This window comes from Meles meles, chromosome 8 (assembly GCF_922984935.1).
Source record: "Meles meles chromosome 8, mMelMel3.1 paternal haplotype, whole genome shotgun sequence".
Classification (NCBI taxonomy): Eukaryota; Metazoa; Chordata; class Mammalia; order Carnivora; family Mustelidae; genus Meles; species Meles meles.
Genome location: NC_060073.1, coordinates 64,535,702 through 64,554,515, shown reverse-complemented (window position 1 = coordinate 64,554,515; position 18,814 = coordinate 64,535,702). Strand labels below are relative to the sequence as shown.

At 39.3% G+C, this 18,814-nt stretch overlaps 1 protein-coding gene across 1 annotated transcript; it reads right to left on the bottom strand.

Annotated features, from left to right (window-relative positions):
* Nucleotides 1-2,768: 2,768 nt before the first annotated feature.
* Nucleotides 2,769-18,765, bottom strand: AQP11 (aquaporin 11). The gene is made up of 3 exons (XM_046016056.1): nucleotides 17,843-18,765; nucleotides 8,808-8,924; nucleotides 2,769-3,026 (listed from the first exon to the last, which is right to left on the bottom strand). The coding sequence occupies exons 1-3, from the start codon at nucleotides 18,462-18,464 to the stop codon at nucleotides 2,947-2,949; spliced, it is 819 nt and encodes a 272-aa protein (XP_045872012.1). The 5' UTR covers nucleotides 18,465-18,765; the 3' UTR covers nucleotides 2,769-2,946.
* Nucleotides 18,766-18,814: the final 49 nt, after the last annotated feature.

Genomic DNA, 18,814 nt, shown 5'->3' with positions numbered 1-18,814 from the left:
AACGTGACAGGATCTTTTCCCATCTGAAAAAAAAGATTTTCTTGACCGAATTTCCACCTTCACAACTGGTCACATTTTGGTCCCTTTACAAGCCAAACTCTAAAAGAACTGTTTTATTGCTATGTCTCGTTCTTTTTCTACTTCATGTTCAGGTGCAGATAAGGAATGCGCACACAGTTGGGTTTAATCAAACTGTGGTTAAGCCCTGTGAATATGCGATAAAAGAAGAAGGGATTTAAGATTCTCTGCAAGTATGTAATTTAAGCTGCTTACAGAGAAGGAAGTACTTGAGGGGGTGAGAGATATAAGAGGTGGTGATATCATCCGTAGACAGAAGTTCTCCATGGAGGTTGAAGTATTATTGGAGATGAGGTACTAGAGTGAGTGAGCTAGGAGAGGTTAGTGGTTAGAGGTTTGAGATTTAGAAGAGTCTGAGTTAGTGGTAATAACAAACTGAAGGTTATGACCAAAAGTTGTAGCTGAGGCAGAACAGAAGAAAAATATTGAAAACCCTTTCAAGTTCAGCCAATGAACTGGGAAGCCAAGACACTGGAGGAATCATCTTTGTGGGTATTGGAATCCTCAAGAACTGTAACTGGAATGGTGATGTAGAGGCTGAGAGTGAAACAGGAACGATATTCTTAAAGGACCTGGGGGAACTGAGGGCAACAGAGGGTAGAAAATTGCAGTAAGAAGTATCCACGTGGCAGAGGGCATGGTCTGATGACAGGGTTTTTTTTTTTTTTTTGTTTTTTGTTTTTTGTTTTTTAAGATTTTGTTTATTTATTTGACAGACAGAGATTACCAGTAGGCAGAGAGGCAGGCAGAGAGAAAGAGAGGAGGAAGCAGGCTCCCTGCTGAGCAGAGCCCGATGCGGGGCTCGATCCCAGAACCCTGGGATCATGACCTGAGCCGAAGGCAGAAGCTTTAACCCACTGAGCCACCCAGGTGCCCCTGATGACAGGTTTTTAATGGAGGGAACAGAGGCAGGCAGCCATGAGGAGAGAGGAACCTGTTCCACCTCCAGGCCCAGTGGTATCAGAGGTGGTGTGGAGAAAAGAACTACCATTTCAGAGGGCTGCAGGGGAAGCACTGTCATCTATAGTCTCAAATTCTGACACTTTTAGAGGGGTGGGTGTTTTCACAAATTAATACTCGTTTTTCTTAAACCACAGAATCTCATGAAATAGTAGTTGAAACACAGCTTCATGTTTGGAAGACATAGGGAGTGGCAGTGGGATCATTTTAAAGGGAAAAACCTTTATTTTATGTTGCTGTGACAGGATTCAGGCCTAGTATTGCCAGATCTTTGGGATTTTTTTTTGAGAATCCAGAACTGGATTTTTGTGTGAAGAAGACTACAACACTAGCTTTTTATTTACTTATTTTAAAATACTGTGCAGGCCAAATAAACTGTATTTAGTCATCACAATTTTATGAACTGCTTTTTAAAATAAGGACTAGTATTTGTAAGTTCATGAGTCAAAGTCCATGATCCTCAACCTGGCTGCCTTGCTGGGTCGCCTGCTACTGTTCAGTCCAATCTGCAGGTGTAAAGGGAGTGACTTTGACCAGCTGATCACCAAACAGCACTTAAATTACCTGACAGTTTATCAGTTGTTTGATTATTACTCAAACATATCTGATTTCACCCCATACTTTTTTATTTTCAATTCTAACCCTCATAATGGAATTTCCTTGGAAGAGAAATACACTTAACTTTATAGCCAGAATTTTTAATGAAAAGTAGACCTCATAGGATAAAAGGAAGCTTCTAATGAAAGAAAACTTAGAGGCTCTTTAAGCCCAACAAAACAAAACAAAACAAAAAACTAGTTAATTCCTAAATAAATTTTAACATTATAAAATCTTTATAATATTGCTTAAAAACCTTCAATTTTACTTTAATCATAATGATAACTGAGAAGTTTTTTTGTATTGAAGTAGAAGTCTAAGGATGGTATTTGGCTCTTTTTGACCTCAGGGCAGCAAAACCCTCTGGACTTAGTTTCCTTATCTGTAAAATGGAGATTAAAAATACATGCCCTACCTGCTGCATAAGGCAGCTGTTAGGATCAAATGAGAATGTGAAAAGCTTACCTCTTGACTTTGTATGGGCACTTTGTTTTATTCTGTTAAGGGATAACAACTTGCCTAAAGCTAGTGAGATTGTCTATTTAGAAAAAATATTTTAGATTATATTTAAAATTTAAGAAACCACTCAAGTATGAGTGGATATATAATCTATTTCCAAAAGGAACTTTCCTGTTGATAGATGACACCGCTGATGGTATCATTGTCTGACATAGTGACATAGTGGCTGAAATCTACCCTCTCTAGGTCTGTAAGCATGACTGGTCCTACTTTGGCTAATAATCCTGTTCATTCAGGTCAGATTTGATACACACTCTTTCTTTGGTCCTATTATCACCTCCCTTCCCTGTGCTCCTTTTTTTGTCAAAATTAATAATTATCACTTGAGATGTACATTTAATGTAATGAGTCTTTTTCAAAAAAAGATTTATTTTTTTACTTAGAGACAGAGAGCTGGGGAAGGGTACAGGGAGGGAGAGAGAGAGAATCTCAAGCAGACTCGTCGCTGAGCATGGAGCCCAACACAAGGCTTGATCTCATGACCCTGATATCATGACCTGAGCCAAAACCAAGAGTTGGACACTCAACCAACTGAGGCACCCAGGTACCCCTAATGTTTTTTCTAGCAGCATTTAATACACAGTCAAAAGAAAAACTGAGAAACACAGGATATCTCCTTTTCACAGTAATTAGGTTTTTTAAGTTCCATTGATGACAACTACAAGGCACTTCCTCAGAGGAAGCTAAAGATTGATGAGTCCAATGCAGCCAGTATGTTGAATATGAGGTGATAAAATCTTTATCACATCCAGCTTGACTGTCCTGTAACTTAGTTTGAGTCTTTCGGAATAGTTATTCCTTTTTATTAATTGTATGGTTGTTATACAGCCATGGGAGGAAAAAGCTGAACATCAAAATCATCAACAATATACCTGAAAGACAAAATAGAGTAAAATAAAAACAATCTAAGGAAGTTAATAATCACTCAGTGTCTATAATTTAAGATTACATACCTAGAGATTTGGAAATCTATGTTTAAAAGAATTAGTTGCATCAATTCTACATGAAACACATGGATATTTTTTTTTTTTTTTTAATAGGACCAAATTACTTAAATAATTTATTTTGAAACCATTAAAATATACATATATATTGAAGTGGTCTCTGTGATACACAGTAGCAGTTTATTTATTTTTTTAAAGATTTATTTTATTTATTTATTTATTTATTTATTTATTTTTAGTTTATGTTTTCTATTTATTTATTTTTTTTTCAGCGTAACAGTATTCATTCTTTTTGCACAACACCCAGTGCTCCATGCAAAACGTGCCCTCCCCATCACCCACCACCTGTTCCCCCAAAACACATGGATATTTTTTAATATAACATTCTCACATTTTTCCTCAACCATGAGTCTTTAAAAACAGTATGTACCTGGTAAAACCAGAAGGACCTAAACAGTGAATTGAAAGGATAAATAGATCTGGAGTCCTAGTTCTGACTCCATTACTGACTTCCTGAGTGAGAAACCCTGGATTTAGGTCCATTTGCTCTTCTCTAAAATAGCAACACTGTGTCCTTCCATGCCTCAGAGATGTATATACTGGGAGAATAAGGCAACTGAAAGCACTCTTGAGTTTTCATTTGGAATGCTCAAACACTTCTTTCTTCCTTCTCTTTTTTTCCTCATCAGTCACAGTATTAATAACTTTTAGAGCTATTCCAAGCAAAATGTCTAAAACAAAATTTCAGTGCTGAACTTTTATATCTTAAATAGAAAATATGTGGGACACCTGCCTGTCTCAGTCAGTTGAGCATCCGACTGTTGATTTCAGTTCAGGTCAAAAATCACATGGTCTTGGGATCAAAACCTATGTTGGGCTCCATGCTTGGCACAGAGTCTGCTTGAGAACCTCTCTCTCCGTCTCCCTCTGCCCCTTCCCCCACTCTTTTCCCTCTTTCTTTCTCTCAAATGAATACACAGAATCTTTTTTTTCTAAAAAAAGAAAATATGTAAAAAGTAAAGTGTCATATATTAGTAAATATTCATTTTTGAGGTCACACCAGATAAATCTAAGCATGTGGCTATTGGTTAATTTTTTGGTGGGGAAATAGGGCTGGAGGAGACAGCCATAGGGCTCAAATCACTGTCTTGAAAGGGACGTCTGGGGGCACCGGGGTGGCTCAGCGGGTTAAGCCTCTGCCTTTGGCTCAGGTCATGATCTCAGGGTCCTAGGATCGAGTCCCACATCAGGCTCTCTGCTTGACGGAGAGCCTGTTTCCTCCTCTCTCTCTCTGCCTGCCTCTTTGACTACTTGTGATCTGTCTGTCAAATAAGTAAATAAAATATTTTAAAAAAGGGATGTCTGCAATAATTAATATTTTTATCTTAACATATTTAGGCTTAAAGCTCTAAATTAGTTTAAACTCAGATTAAGAATGAGTTTTTGTGGGGCGCCTGGGTGGCTCAGTGGGTTAAGCCTCTGCCTTTGGCTCAGGTCATGATCCCAGCGTCATGGGATCAAGCCCCATATCAGGCTCCCTGCATAGCGGGAAGCCTGCTTCTCCCTCTCTCACTCCCCCTGCTTGTATTCCCTCTCTCGCTGTGTTTCTCTCTGTCAAATAAATAAATAAAATCTTAAAAAAAAAAAAAAGAATGAGTTTTTGTCACATGCAGATTTGATATTTTTTTACTCCTCGTTTGACTAGGATTTGGATAGCTTAACACATCTCTGAAAGATGAGTCTGTTTTGCAACCAAAGGCTTTAAATGAAAGAAAGAAAAAAAAAGAAACAACCCATATGTTAACTGACCCACAAAATTTGACATTTTCTTTATAACGTCAGAGCTAGAGCATAAGATACTACATTGAAAATGTTTTCCAAAATTTTTTTCATTATATGAAATATGTAAACTAGAGAATTAATTTTTTTAAATTTTTTATTTGAGATAGAGCACAAGCAGGGGGAGCAGCAGAGGGAGAGGGAGCAGCAGACTCCCCACTGAGCAGGGAGCCCAATGCAGGGCTCAGTCCCAGGACCCCAGGATCATGACCTGAGTCAAAGGCAGGTGCTTAACTTACTGAGCCACTAAAGCACCCTTACAGACTTAATTCTATATGCATTATTATAGTCACATTTCTACTATTTTAAATTAATTTTGGAGAGATGGCAAGAGCCATTAGAAAAATTATAATTATCTCTGCTATGAAGAGAAACAAGAAAAACAAGGAGTATGGCTTCTAAGAATAGTTTGCTCCCTGCTTGGTCAAGAAGGGAAAGATATCTTGGGATGACTCCTCTGTCTCACTCAATGGTATCACCTAATGTAGCTTCAACAGGGTTTTGTTTATTTGACACTCTATCTTTTATTTGGCTGTTTGAAGGACTCTTGTAAAAATATAATTTATTTAAGATTTTATTTTCTTGGGGTGCCTGGGTGGCTCAGTGGGTTAAGCCTCTGCCTTCGGCTCAGGTCATGATCTCAGGGTCATGGGATTGAGTCCCACATCTGGCTCTCTCCTTGGCAGGGAGCCTGCTTCCTCCTCTCTCTCTCTCTCTCTGTGTGTGCCTCTCTGCCTACTTGTGATTTCTCTCTGTCAAATAAATTTAAAAAAATAAAATCTTAAAAAAAAATGAAAGATTTTATTTTCTTTATTAAGTAGGCTCCATGCCCAGTGTGGAGCACAATGTCAGACCTGATCTCGGGACCGTAAGATCAAGACCTGAGCTGAGATCAAGAGTCAGACATTTAACTGACTGAGCTACCCAAGTGCTCCATAAGATTTTATTTCTAAGTAATCTCTACACCCAACATGGGGCTTGAACTCACAACCGCAAGATCAATCAAGAGTCGAATGCGCTACTGAGCCAGCCGGGTGCCCCTAAAACTATAATTTCTTATTTTTCCCATCCTTCCTATAGTGTGGCATTAACTTCATTTGATGCCATTTTTTTTTTTTTTTTTTGCCAATGGAAATGTAACTTCAATGAATGACAAAATCTAATGTCAAACTGGAATTCAATATTCTAAAAAGTGCCATTTATTCACATATATCTTTTATGTATATCTATTTAAGGATTCTTGTATTGCTTTTCATTCCTAAACCTCTTAAACAAGTGTAGGAACAAACCTCTTTAAACCAAGAGCTATAAGAAGTTTTAATTAAGTCTATTTGGAAAAAGCTGGGAAATCCGTAGGCCAACAAAGAATTTTTGTATATTTTCAACAAGTCAATTAGGGCCAAAGATAATTGCTAAAAAGTTTAATCCCAATGCCATTTATAAAAGATTCCTTGAATATGAAGAAACAAAATAAATATATACTTTTTTCTTTGGGTGTTTGGATTTTTGGGAGGGTAAGTGGTTCCATAAAATGTTTCAGTAATAGCTTCAAGTAATGTTACCTTCCTATCTGGACTATAATAACATGAACAGAATGTAGTCTCTTTCCCTACCCTACTACTCTCTGGTCTGTACACTTTTAAAAGGAGCAGAAGTGATTTCTCCTCTTTTTTCTATTTTGAGACTTTTTTCTAGTATGTTTTTCCAGGAAGAATTTATTAAATGATTTAGGCTAGAAATATTTTTTTAAAGATTTTTAAAAAGTAATCTCTACAGGGGGTGCCTGGGTAGCTCAGTGGGTTAAACCTCTGCCTTTGGCTCAGGTCATGATCTCAGGGTCCTGGGATCAAGCCCTGCATTGGGCTCTCTGTTCAGCAGGAAGTCTGCTTCCCCCTCTCTCTCTGCCTGCTTTTCTGCCTTCTTGTGATCTCTCTCTCTGTCAAATAAATAAATAAAATCTTAAAAAAAAAAAAAAAAGTAATCTCTACACCCACCATGAAGTTCAAACTTAAAACCCTGAAATCAAGAGTCACATGTTCCACTGAGACAGCCAGGCACCTGCACGACCTTTTGCTTTAAGCTGTGTTTTCTGGGGGTGCCTGGCTGGCTTGGTCCATACAGCATGTGACTCTTAATCTCAGGGTTGTGAGTTTGAGACCCATGTTGGGTATAGAGATTACTTTAAAAAAGAAGTGTCAGTCTGATTTTTTTTCCTTTTAATAATTCTTTTGGAAGTGCTCCTGGGTGGCTCAGTCAGTTAACCATCAGACTCTTGATTTCAGCTCAGGGTGATCTTGGGGTTTTGAGATTAAGCCTGTATCATGCTCTCACTGGGCTGGAGCATGCTTAGGATTTTCTCTCCCTCTGCCCCCTTACCCCACTTGCTCATGTGCTCTGTCTCTAAAACAAACAAACAATAAATAAAAATTCTTTTGGAAAGACCTACCTACGTTTTAGTGTTATTTTAAGTAATGGATGATATAATTCTTTTTTTAAAGTTTTTTTTTTTTTTTAAGTAATCTCTATACCCAGCATGGGGCTCAAACCCATGAACCCCGAGATCAAGAGTTGCTCACTCCTCTGACCCACAGTGGGCTCCCTGCTCAACGGGGAGCCTGCTTCTCCCTCTGCCTGCTGCTTTCCCCTGCTTGTGTGCTCTCTCTCACTCTCTCTGACAAATAAGTAAATATTTTTTAAAAATAAAGAGAAAATTTTAAAAAGTTATTAGAAAACACTAGCAATCTTTAGAACTGAAAAATAGCTGCCATTGTTAGCATTTTAAAATACAAATTTTTTCTGATATTTTTCATGTTTAAGTCCACAGATATTATTACTGAGCAAAATAGGTCTTAAGTGTGAAATAAAGGCGTGGAAGGTGAATGTGTGGAGTTAAGTGTGCTGGGTGTTCAAACATATTGTGCCAATGTTCCCTTCTATATGTACCCTAATTAAAAAAAATTTTTTTTAATTAACAGAATTTAAGCAGAAATGAGCAACAAGAAACAAAATGCTAAAAGTGGATAAAAAAGATGAACTAATAAAGGCCAGGCATCCTCACAGTCATTTACAGTTATGATTTATAATCAGGCTTCTAAGAGGTGACTAAACAAAATCAAGAAATGCTGATAACTTATAAAAAGAAATGCATATTATAAGTAAGAGAAGTTTTATATATCTGATCCAGATAGAAATAATAGTAATGCAATTGTGGATAATTTTTAAACTATACTTATTATAGTTATCCATTATTTAATGAGATGCTCTTTTGCAAAATGAGTCAAATGAGCTAAACAGTATTTTATCTGGAACTCACAAATTTGAAAAAAGAAATTCCCTTTAGTAAGAAATATTTTTTTTTAAACAAGTTTGACACAATACCTGTTTGTTTTTTTTCTAAATTTATTTATTTGACAGAGAGAGATCACAAGTAGACAGAGAAGCAGGCAGAGAGAGAGAGAGGGAAGCAGGCTCGCCGCTGAGCAGAGAGCCGGATGTGGGACTCGATCCCAGGACCCTGAGATCATGACCTGAACTGAAGGCAGCGGCTTAACCCACTGAGCCACCCAGGCGCCCCAGAAATATTTTTTTTAATGGAAGGAATCACTCCTCAGTTTTTTGGTGTATATGAGAGTTTCTTAAAGTGGTATCATACCTGAAAATGACTACCCTTAACTAGATAACTTTATTTCTTTGAAGAAAAAGTTTTAAAGGATACTGCACAAATAAAGTATTATTTCAGGTATGTTAACTATCTTTTTCATTTTCTTTTTTGTCCCTATTCTGGGTTTGGAAATTGACATGTTAAAGTGACATTGCGTATCATTTTAAGATACCCTAATTTTATAATCATATTAATAAAAATATGCTTACCTAAAGAAGGAGCGAGCCAATATACTATAAAAAACCGAAGGAATGCTTCATCAAAACACTTGAAATGCAGTGAAAGTGCCAAAGCTGGATTAAATACAGCTCCTGTTAGACTTCCTCCTGTAATACATTTTAAGCAGAGTGATACCAAACCATATATTTTGCATTTTCTTGTAACTACTTTATTTTAGGCGTTTAAGTGTTCTTATGCTATAATCTTCCTTTGCAGAATCACCTGACATATTATAGAATATAAAAATAGATTATACATTATGATGTGCTAGGACATTGAGTTTTAATCCAGTGCTTTTCCTATATATTATAGAATGCATATTGAAAGTTAATCTGTTCTATTATTGCTCCTAAAAGTTTATGAAATAGGAGATTTGGCTGCCAATCTTTTAACATTCATCAATGTAAGTGAAAAAAAAATAATAATGAAAATACATTTAAAATGGATACAATACCTTAGGGTCCTCTTGGGCGTAAGTAGACCTTTGTGTTGAAAACAGAAAATGGACCAAAGTATTATCATTGTCTCCATTTTTACTTGTCAACAGAGAAAGCCCTGAAGAAGGGACTGTGAATGGCATGTGAATTATGTCAATAAAGTGGCTACAAAATTTTTTATTTATTATTTATTTATATATTTTTTAAAGATTTCATTTATTTATGTGACAGAGATTACAAGTAGGCAGCGAGGCAGGCAGAGAGGGGAAAGCAGGCTCCCCACAGAGCAGAGAGCCCGATGCGGGGCTCGATCCCAGGACCCTGGGATCATGACCTGAGCCGAAGGCAGAGGCTTTAACCCACTGAGCCACCCAGGCGCCCCGGCTACAAAATTTTTTAAATAAAAAAAGTGATCGTGTATAGTTGTGAAAGGTAAGCACAAATTCTGTTGATTACTTTTTAGGATTCATGGTCCAGCTCTGCACCCAGGTTCTCTCTCTGACGTGGAGCCTAGCAGTTTAGTTCTGGCCACACAAGTAAGGAAAAGCCGAGGAGGCTAGACTTCCTTTGAATGGACGAGATCTGTGGCTCAGCTTTTCAGAACATACCCTAAGAATATTCCTGAGATAGTAACTTTTCTCTTACTTCTGTGTAGAAGTTTGGGCATACCCATTGGCCTCTGATTCAGCTACAGAGATATATCCTGATATCTTCACAAATTTTACCTTGACATATGCCACTATAGTATGCTGTCTTCATAAAATGCAGTAAAATTGGAAATAAAGCAACCCTTTCATAAGATTTCACTAATGAGATATTATACTTGATAGGCTGCAAATATTGAAGCTATGTCAAAATGAAGGTGTTGAGTAGTGAACTAAGTTCACTCCATGGCTAAGAGTTTTTTCTAGATCACAGGCCTCACAGCATGATTCATACTCATGTCCCAGCAATTATAAAAGATACATGTTCAGAATCACTCTTGAATAGTCAATCCTGGAATGTTAAACCTGGAACTGCCAAGGACCAACAGAATTGTTTGGTTGGTAGGTGGTCATTTCAGTTCAATAAAAAAATTGCTGAGTTCCTATATAGTAGACATCATGGGCAAAAGATAAGGACTTATACAGGTCTTTACGTTACAGTGTAATATGTGCTATGATTATACAAGTGACCTGTGCTTTTCTGAGACATGCATAAGTAAAAATAGACTGACCCACTGCTCTCATAATTAGTTTATTTTGGTGTTCCCATTAGGCCTTTGCTATTTCCATTAGGTCTAAGAACACTATCCATCAGTCTTACACCATCCTAAAATTCAAACTACTTCACTTGCCCTATCTTCTAGTCCTCGCATCACCAATTCTGCTGAGTGTGATGTTGTGGAAGCTGCTCCCCCCACCTTCGCCTCTTGGAATATGGACTGGCTTTGCAACTTGCATTGACAAAGAGAACGCAGCAGAAGTGATGCTATGCCAATTCTGAACATGATAAGTGACAGTGAATTCTAGGTTCAGGTCTCAAAAAAACCCATCAGCTTCCACTTTTTGCTCTCTTGGAACAGTGCCCTGACCACGTAAGTAAGCTGGTCTAGGCTGATGGAAGATAAGAGGCCACACAGAGGAGAACTGACAGTTGCCACTGACTGCTGGACACATAAGTGAAGCTTCTCCAGCCCCACCAACTGTCCAGCTAAACAGTCTCAGAGGAATTTCCAATCTGACCCACAGAATCACGAAAAACTATGATTTTAAGCTATAGCTGATATACGGGGCGTGTGGGTGGCTCAATTGGTTAAGTGCCCTTGCCTTCAGCTCAGGTCATGATCCCAGCCAAGGTCCTAGGATCAGGCCCTGTGTTGGGCTTCCGCTTTTCATGCTCGTGCTTTCTCTTTTGCTCAAATAAGTAGATAAAATCTTTGGGGAAAAAAATAGCTGATACAGAAATTTATATCAGGAGTGGGTTCCGTGTCAACAAAAGTCCAAGGGGTTCCTGAGTGGCAGAGTCGGTTAAGCATCAGACTCTTGGTTTTGGCTCAGATCTTGATCTCAGGGCCTTGAGATCAAGCCCCATGTCAGGCTCTGCACTCAGTGTGGAGCCTGCTTGGGATTCTGTCTCCCTCTCCCTCTCCCCGTCCTGTTCATGTGTGTGCTCTCTCTCTCTCTCTCTCTCTCTCTCTCAAATAAATAAATCTTAAAAAAGCCCCAAACATGTGGCTTTGGCTTTGACATTTTAGATTATATAGATAGCTCTTTGTTGGGGGCTGCCCTATGCATTGTGGGATATTTAGTAGCTTCCTTGGTCCTTACCCACTAGATTCCAGCACATCCATCTTCCCCAACACTCTAACAACCAAAAATGTCTCCACACATTCCTGAATGTTCCCTGCAATGCGGTGGGGGTGGGGTTCTTATTGAAAACCACTGTTGGGGCACTTCGGTGGCTCAGTGGGTTAAGCCTCTGCCTTCAGCTCAGGTCATGATCTCAGGGTCCTGGGATCAAGCCCTGCATCCGGCTGTCTGCTCAGCGGGGAGCCTGCTTCCCCTCCCCCTCTCTGCCTCCCTTGGCCTACTTGTGATCTCTCTCTCTGTGTCAAATAAATAAATAAAATCTTTAAAAAAAATCCCCACTCTTGTACAGAACTATTGATACTTGTATACAAGTAGACATATCAAAGTTGTTTATAGTAGCACAGAACTGGGAAAAACCTGACTGCCCATAAGAAGACAGCTAAATAAACAAGCTTATTAATTTGGAATAACATGCAGTATTTTGACAAATGAGAGAAATCTCTTTACTGATTAACATTGGTAGGTCTCCAAGATACCACTGAACAACTACTACCATCAAGAAAAGCAAACTGCAAAAGTAAGGTATGATACCTTTTATGTTAATGTGAACATACCTAAATAATAGCTTCCATAGGGTCTTATCTATATAATAAATCAAATACAGAGTTTGGAAGGACACACACAAACACATCAACACACACGCATGTGCAGAGGACTACCCTGGTGGGAAGAGTAGGCAGAGAAGGAGAGAGGACAGGCATTGAGGATGGCAGTCAAAAGGCACTTTTGGTCTCATTGTTTCTGTTTTAATTTTTAATAAAATATGTTCATGCATTGTGTAATTAAAATGAATTATTTAAAAAGAATCATCAATCAGGTATAGGACTAACAAACTATCTTTGAAAAATATTGTTTTTTGACATCTAAAGGGGAGAAGACATAATAATATATGTCAAGAGGAGATATCAATGGGAAGACCGAGCTGGCTGATTGTCAAGAGTCTTACAGGATAGCAGGAACTTGGTGAAATTACCACAGTTAAAGACTGTGTCAAAGTCCAGGTTTCAAATCTGGCAATTCTAGATGCTGATGTTACTCAAGACTCCTAAAGGGAATCAAATTCACTGGGACAGAATGACACCAGTTAAAACCAAAAGACTCATGTATAAGCCAGAATGTTAATTAACTAATTTAGAGAGGAGGGTAGCCCTTTCCAGTGACTAGAATATTTGTGCCAGGTACTAAAATTCGAACTTGAAATATGTTATTCTATTTGTCATAGTACTCTTAAGAGACAGATAGTTATTATTCTCCATTTTTTTTTAAAGATTTTATTTATTTATTTGACAGAGAGAGAGATCACAAGTAGGCAGAGAGGCAGGCAGAGAGAGAGGAGGAAGCAGGCTCCCTGCAGAGCAGAGAGCCCGATGCGGGGCTCGATCCCAGGACCCTGAGATCATGACCTGAGCCGAAGGCAGCGGCTTAATCCACTGAGCCACCCAGGCGCCCCTATTATTCTCCATTTTAAAGATGAGGAAATGAGACCTAAATTAAGTATCTCTTCTAAGGGTACAGCACAACTCCAGACCTGTGCACTTAGCTACTACATTAATAAATAAATGTTCTGGACCTTTGAAGCAATTTTTCATTTGTAAATGAGTATCTATTTCATATAGTTCTTATATTAAAAGCAAACATTTAAAGGACTTAGTTCCCTTCTTTGACAAAAAAATCTTACCTATATTCTTCATGATTCAGAAGGATACCAAAAATTCCTGAATGGAATAATGAAGTAAAAATACTATAATTTCTTCAGATAATTTATTAGGCTTATTTTGAAAGCCCTTAGACATGAAATATAAAACATCCAGATATATATTATTTTTTTCTACATGATTTTTTAAAGTGAATAGGAGTATTTGATTTGTAACAGGTGACACAATGCTAAGACCTGGTTATATGTAATAATGAATAAAATAATTTTAGTCTCTGTATTCATAAAGCTTACTCTCTGTTGGAAGAAGACATCAGAAAACAATGTATAATTAAAAATTCTGTAACGGTAATGAACAGGTGCAGTAATAAAGACAACTTACTTAGATGTATAAAATAACAGATTTTTTTCAATACTTACCATTGACCCTTTAACAACATGGGTTTGAGATGCATGGGTACCCTTCTATACAGATTTTTTTTAATAAATACCATACATTACTGTAAATGTATTTTCTCATGATTTTCTTAACATTTCCCCCCCTAACTTACTTTATTGAAAGAATACAGTATATAATATATACAACATACAAAATATGTGTTAATCAACTGTTAACAGTAAGACTTCCAGTCAACAATAGGCTATTAGTTAAGTTTTGTGGGAATCAAAAGTTATATATGGATTTTTGACTGTGCAAGGGCTTAGTGCCCCTAACCCCTGCATTGTTCAAGAGTCAACTCTAATTAAAAATGAATGCAGGGGGCGCCTGGGTGGCTCAGTGGATTAAGCCGCTGCCTTCGGCTCAGGTCATGATCTCGGGGTCCTGGGATCGAGCCCCACATCGGGCTCTCTGCTCCGCAGGGAGCCTGCTTCCTCCTCGCTCTCTGCCTGCCTCTCTGCCTACTTGTGATCTCTCTCTCTGTCAAATAAATAAATAAAATCTTTAAAAAAAAAAAAAATGAATGCAGGGGCCCCTGGGTGGCTCAGTTGGTTGATCATCTGACTTTTGGTTTCTGTTCAGGTTGTGAACTCAGGGTCCTGAGAACAGGCCCCTCATTGGCTCCATGCTCAGCGCAGAATTTGCTAAAGTTTTTCTCTCTCTCCTTCTGCCCCTCCCAACTCTCTCTCTAAAATAAATAATCTTAAAAAAAATGAATGCTGTTCTCTTTTACCTTGTTCATTGAACCAAATTCTCCAAAATCAAAATTAAGGAGATTTACTTAAAATGGGCATTAATAGTTTTATAGCTCTAACATGTTAATAAATCATGTCCTAGCACACAACCATGTCAAACCACCATCAACAGTACCTTAGAAGTTAAAAAGAAGACATATAAAAGTAATTTGTAATAAGACTTGACTTAGCTGACCCTTCTCCTGTCTTTCCTCCCCTATCCATTCTTAAATCCTTCCTACAAAAGCCTTACCTATCTCTGATATGACAGAAATTTGATCAGTCCCAAGACAGTTCATTCTGTCTGGAACAATTCTGGTCTAAAGTTATGATGTATCCACAGAAGATAACTTGGAGTTATGGCTTAGTGTAGCATTACCCAAAGTGTGTTCTCTTCTGTTACATAGTCCTAGACAAAAGGATTCCATAAGTTTGAAAAACTGTTCCACATCCTCCTTTTGGGGTTTCACAATATGTAACAGCATAGAAAAGCCTCTGTTAAAGTCTTAACATTAGAAAATCTGCTTGGGGTGCCTGGGTGGCTCAATGGCTTCAGCCTCTGCCTTCGGCTCAGGTCATGATCTCAGAGTCCTGGGATTGAGCCCCGCATTGGGCTCTCGCCTGCTCCCCCCGCCCCCGTCTGCTGCTCTGCCTACTTGTGATCTCTCTCTCTGTCAAATAAGTAAATAAAATCTTAAAAAAAAAAAAAAAGAAAATCTGTTTAATCCAGTGTTTGCCAGACTTACTTGGCAAAAGAATCCTTTAGCAACTTAAATTTTTTAAAAAGATTTTATTTATTTATTTGACAGACAGGGATCACAAGTAGGCAGAGAGGCAGGCAGAGAGAGAGGGGGAAGCAGGCTCCCCACTGAGCAGAGAGCCTGATGTGGGGCTCAATCCCAGGACCCTGAGATCATGACCTGAGCTGAAGGCAGCGGCTTAATCCACTGAGCCACCCAGGTGCCCTGCAACTTAAAATTTTTAAAATTACGGTAAGGTATATGACATAAAACATGCCATTTTAACCATTTTTAAGGGTATATTCAGTGTCATTAATTATATTTACAATGTTCAACTATCACCACAATTTCTAAAACTTTACCATCACCCCAAACAGAAACTCTGTACTCTGTACCCATTAAAGAATAAGTCCCTACTCCTCTCTGCCCCCTAGTCCCTGGTAACCTCTATTATACTTTCTGACTCTGTGAATTTGCCTATGCTGTGTTGTTTTTTTTTTTAAATAAAGATTTTATTTATTTAACAGAAAGAAAGATAGTGAGAGAGGGAACACAAGCAAGGTGAGTGTGAGAGGGAGAAGCAGGCTTCCCGCTGAGCAGGGAGTATGATGCAGGGCTGGATCCCAAGACCCTGGGATCATGAACTGAGCCAAAGGCAGATGCTTAATGGCTGAGCCACCCACATGCCCCATATGCTGGTTTTTGTATAAGTGGAGTCCTGCAACATTTGTTCCTTTGTGTCTGTCAAAGTTCATCCATGTTGTAGTATTTATCAGAACTTAATTCCCTTTCATGGCTGAATAATGTTCAATTGTATGTACATATTTTTGTTACTTTTGAGGAGTGCAGTATAGAAATGCTGATAATATATTGTGAATAAGCTTTAGTGTCAGTTTGAACCATGATTCTAGCACATTCTAGCTGTGTGAGCTTGGACAAGTCATTTCACTTTTGTGAGCCTCACTTTACTTAAAATGTATTCATTAGTGAGTTTTCCTAAGGATTAACTAAGATAACTCATATAAATTCCCTATGTGCTTATTAGTATATTGCTCAATGAATACTCTTATCTCCCTTACATTGACAGAAAAGGAAGATCATAATAGATTATCAATTTCTGTAACAGTAGTAATCCACAATTTTCTATTATGTTCTGCCCCAGCAAACAGTCTCTGGCACTGGTACTGTACCTGCTAGCCACGTGTGGCTACTGACTACTTGAAATAAAGCTATTGCAACTGAGGAATCAAGTATTTAATTTTAGTTCATTTTAATCTGAAAAATCACATGTATCTAGTGTCTTCCGAATTGGCCAGCACAAGTCTGGACAAGAGCAGTGGTTTCTCAGCTTTGGTTTCATACTGGGATTACCTGGAAAACTATAAAACATTAATTTTATGAGTATATAACTTTTTGTGAGGGATGATTATCTTCATATATGGGGCATGTTTCTACTTTAGCCCAAACCTAAAACTTTAATAAATAAGCGACTATTTACCAACCCCTGAAATATACAGAAATCTTTCCCTCTCTGTTCTACCCTTTATTTCCATCTGTGTCTACACACAAAGAATAGTAATATATCTAATGGATGGAAGACGGGTTGGAAAGTCTTTCATTTTTACCCTGGGAAGTCAAGCAAATATTTAGAAGCCTTTCTTTTTTTTTTTTTTTTTTAAGATTTTATTTGTATATTAGACAGAGATCACAAGTAGGCAGAGAGGCACGCAGAGAGAGAGAGGAGGAAGCAGGCTCCCCGATGAGCAGAGAGCCCAACGTGGGCTCGATCCCAGGACCCTGAGATCATAACCTGAGCCAAAGGCAGAGGCTTTAACCCACTGAGCCACCCAGACGCCCCTTTAGAAGCCTTTCTTTTGAGGTTTGCTTCTACTTACAATTTCACTTTCAGTGGGCAGAAGATAGACCTTTACTATTAATTTCCTTTTATTAGATTCCTGCCTCTAAAACATTTTATATAGTCCCAATGAAGCTACTTCATTGCAATCATTTAAAATGACACATTTCATCATTAAACTTTTGGTGGTTTTTTTTTTTAATTTCCTTGTCCCTTTAGGATATCCAGGGTATTCACTGCATCTGAGATCTGTCAAAGTAAACCAATGGTTTGCAAGAAATCATCAGATTTCTCGAATTACTTTTTAAAAAAAAATCATCTTTAATATCAAGCAAGTTTTAATTTTGTAGAAAAAGAACTAAGAAACAGAACTACAGAATTTCTACTCCTCACTCTTATTATTAACCAATCATGTTGTCTGTGCTTTAAGTTGAAAAGCACCTTTTTAAACCCATGATCATTTTTCAGTCTGAGTGTCAGGTTGGCATGAAGAAAGAGATAGCTGATAAGTTATCTTTCCTTTCTACCATTAAAACAATCCCTTTGTAGGATATTTGAACCCTTGGCAGTATTTCACAAGATCTGTTTCAGCACAGAAATGGCTCCTGTTGCTGGGAGTTCAAAAAAGCACTGAATGGAGGATCTATATGTCTGCACTACTGGTAAAGAACAGGCTGCAAAATGTTTAGAATAATGGGGATACCAATATTGGCATCGCAGAGGTGTAGGGGTTTCAAATGTATCTTGGTAAAGAACTTCGCGCCTCAGGTCATAGAGGCTCCGGAGGTGCCAAGTGTTTTGTGGGAATAACAAACCTGAGTAGACCAAAAAGGTGATGAGAGCTGCCAGCAGGTGGATACGAAGCTTGTTTCTGATCTCCTGGAAGTGCAGCAAAGCGCTGTGGAAGATAAAGGAGCAGATGGCCTCTGTGATGACCGCTTTGGGTAAGTCGACTTGAATAGGATTCCTGCAAATGAAGGTCCTCTCGTTGAGATGATACTTGGTCAGCCCCAGGCTCCACAAGGCGCTTATGCAGTACCTGCTACACAGGGCACCAATCAGCTGAGCCAACAGCCTAATCGCACCTGTCTCAGGGGACATTCCTCCCAGCATCATCTGCATCATCACGCCGCACGGGTTGCTGGAGGTGCCCACCAGAGTTAGGCCATGCACTAACGAGAAGAAGTAGATTAGCGTCAGCGGCCAGGTGGGGTGCGCGGGTTCCTGCTCGCTCAGCAGTTGCAGCTCATGCGTGCAGCAGCAGAGCTGGAAGGTGGCCAGAAACTCCAAGACGAAGGTGTGGGCCATCATGAACCTGTGCAGCTGCAGCCGGGTGACCACGCGGGCCAGCCCCATGAACAGCACGAGCAACAGCATCAGCCCCAATGAGGTGCAGGTGTCCTGCACCTCCGGCCAGAGGCCCCGCAGCACCGTCATGGCTCGCTCCTGACCAGACTAGACTGCCTGCTTGGCTCTAGCAGAGGCAGCGTCGGGGCAGGAGTCCCAAGTTCTAAGACTGCAGCCCCGCCCCCTCCTAACGCCCCGGGGGCGGACCCACTCAGGACGAACTGGAAGCCCCTGGGCGTCACGCTGGAGGACGCCAACCCGCCCTCCTCCCCTCCCCGGCTCGAAGCTAGGGTGTTGGGAGCCGGGGAAGAGAGGAGGGGAAGGGCGGCAAAGGAAGCTCTGCTAGGACTCCGGTTAAAGCGCCAACCGTCAGTCCGACACGCACACGCCCCCGCCACCTTCCTGAGGGACTGGAGGCCAGCGTCCGTCTGAGAGGGCGC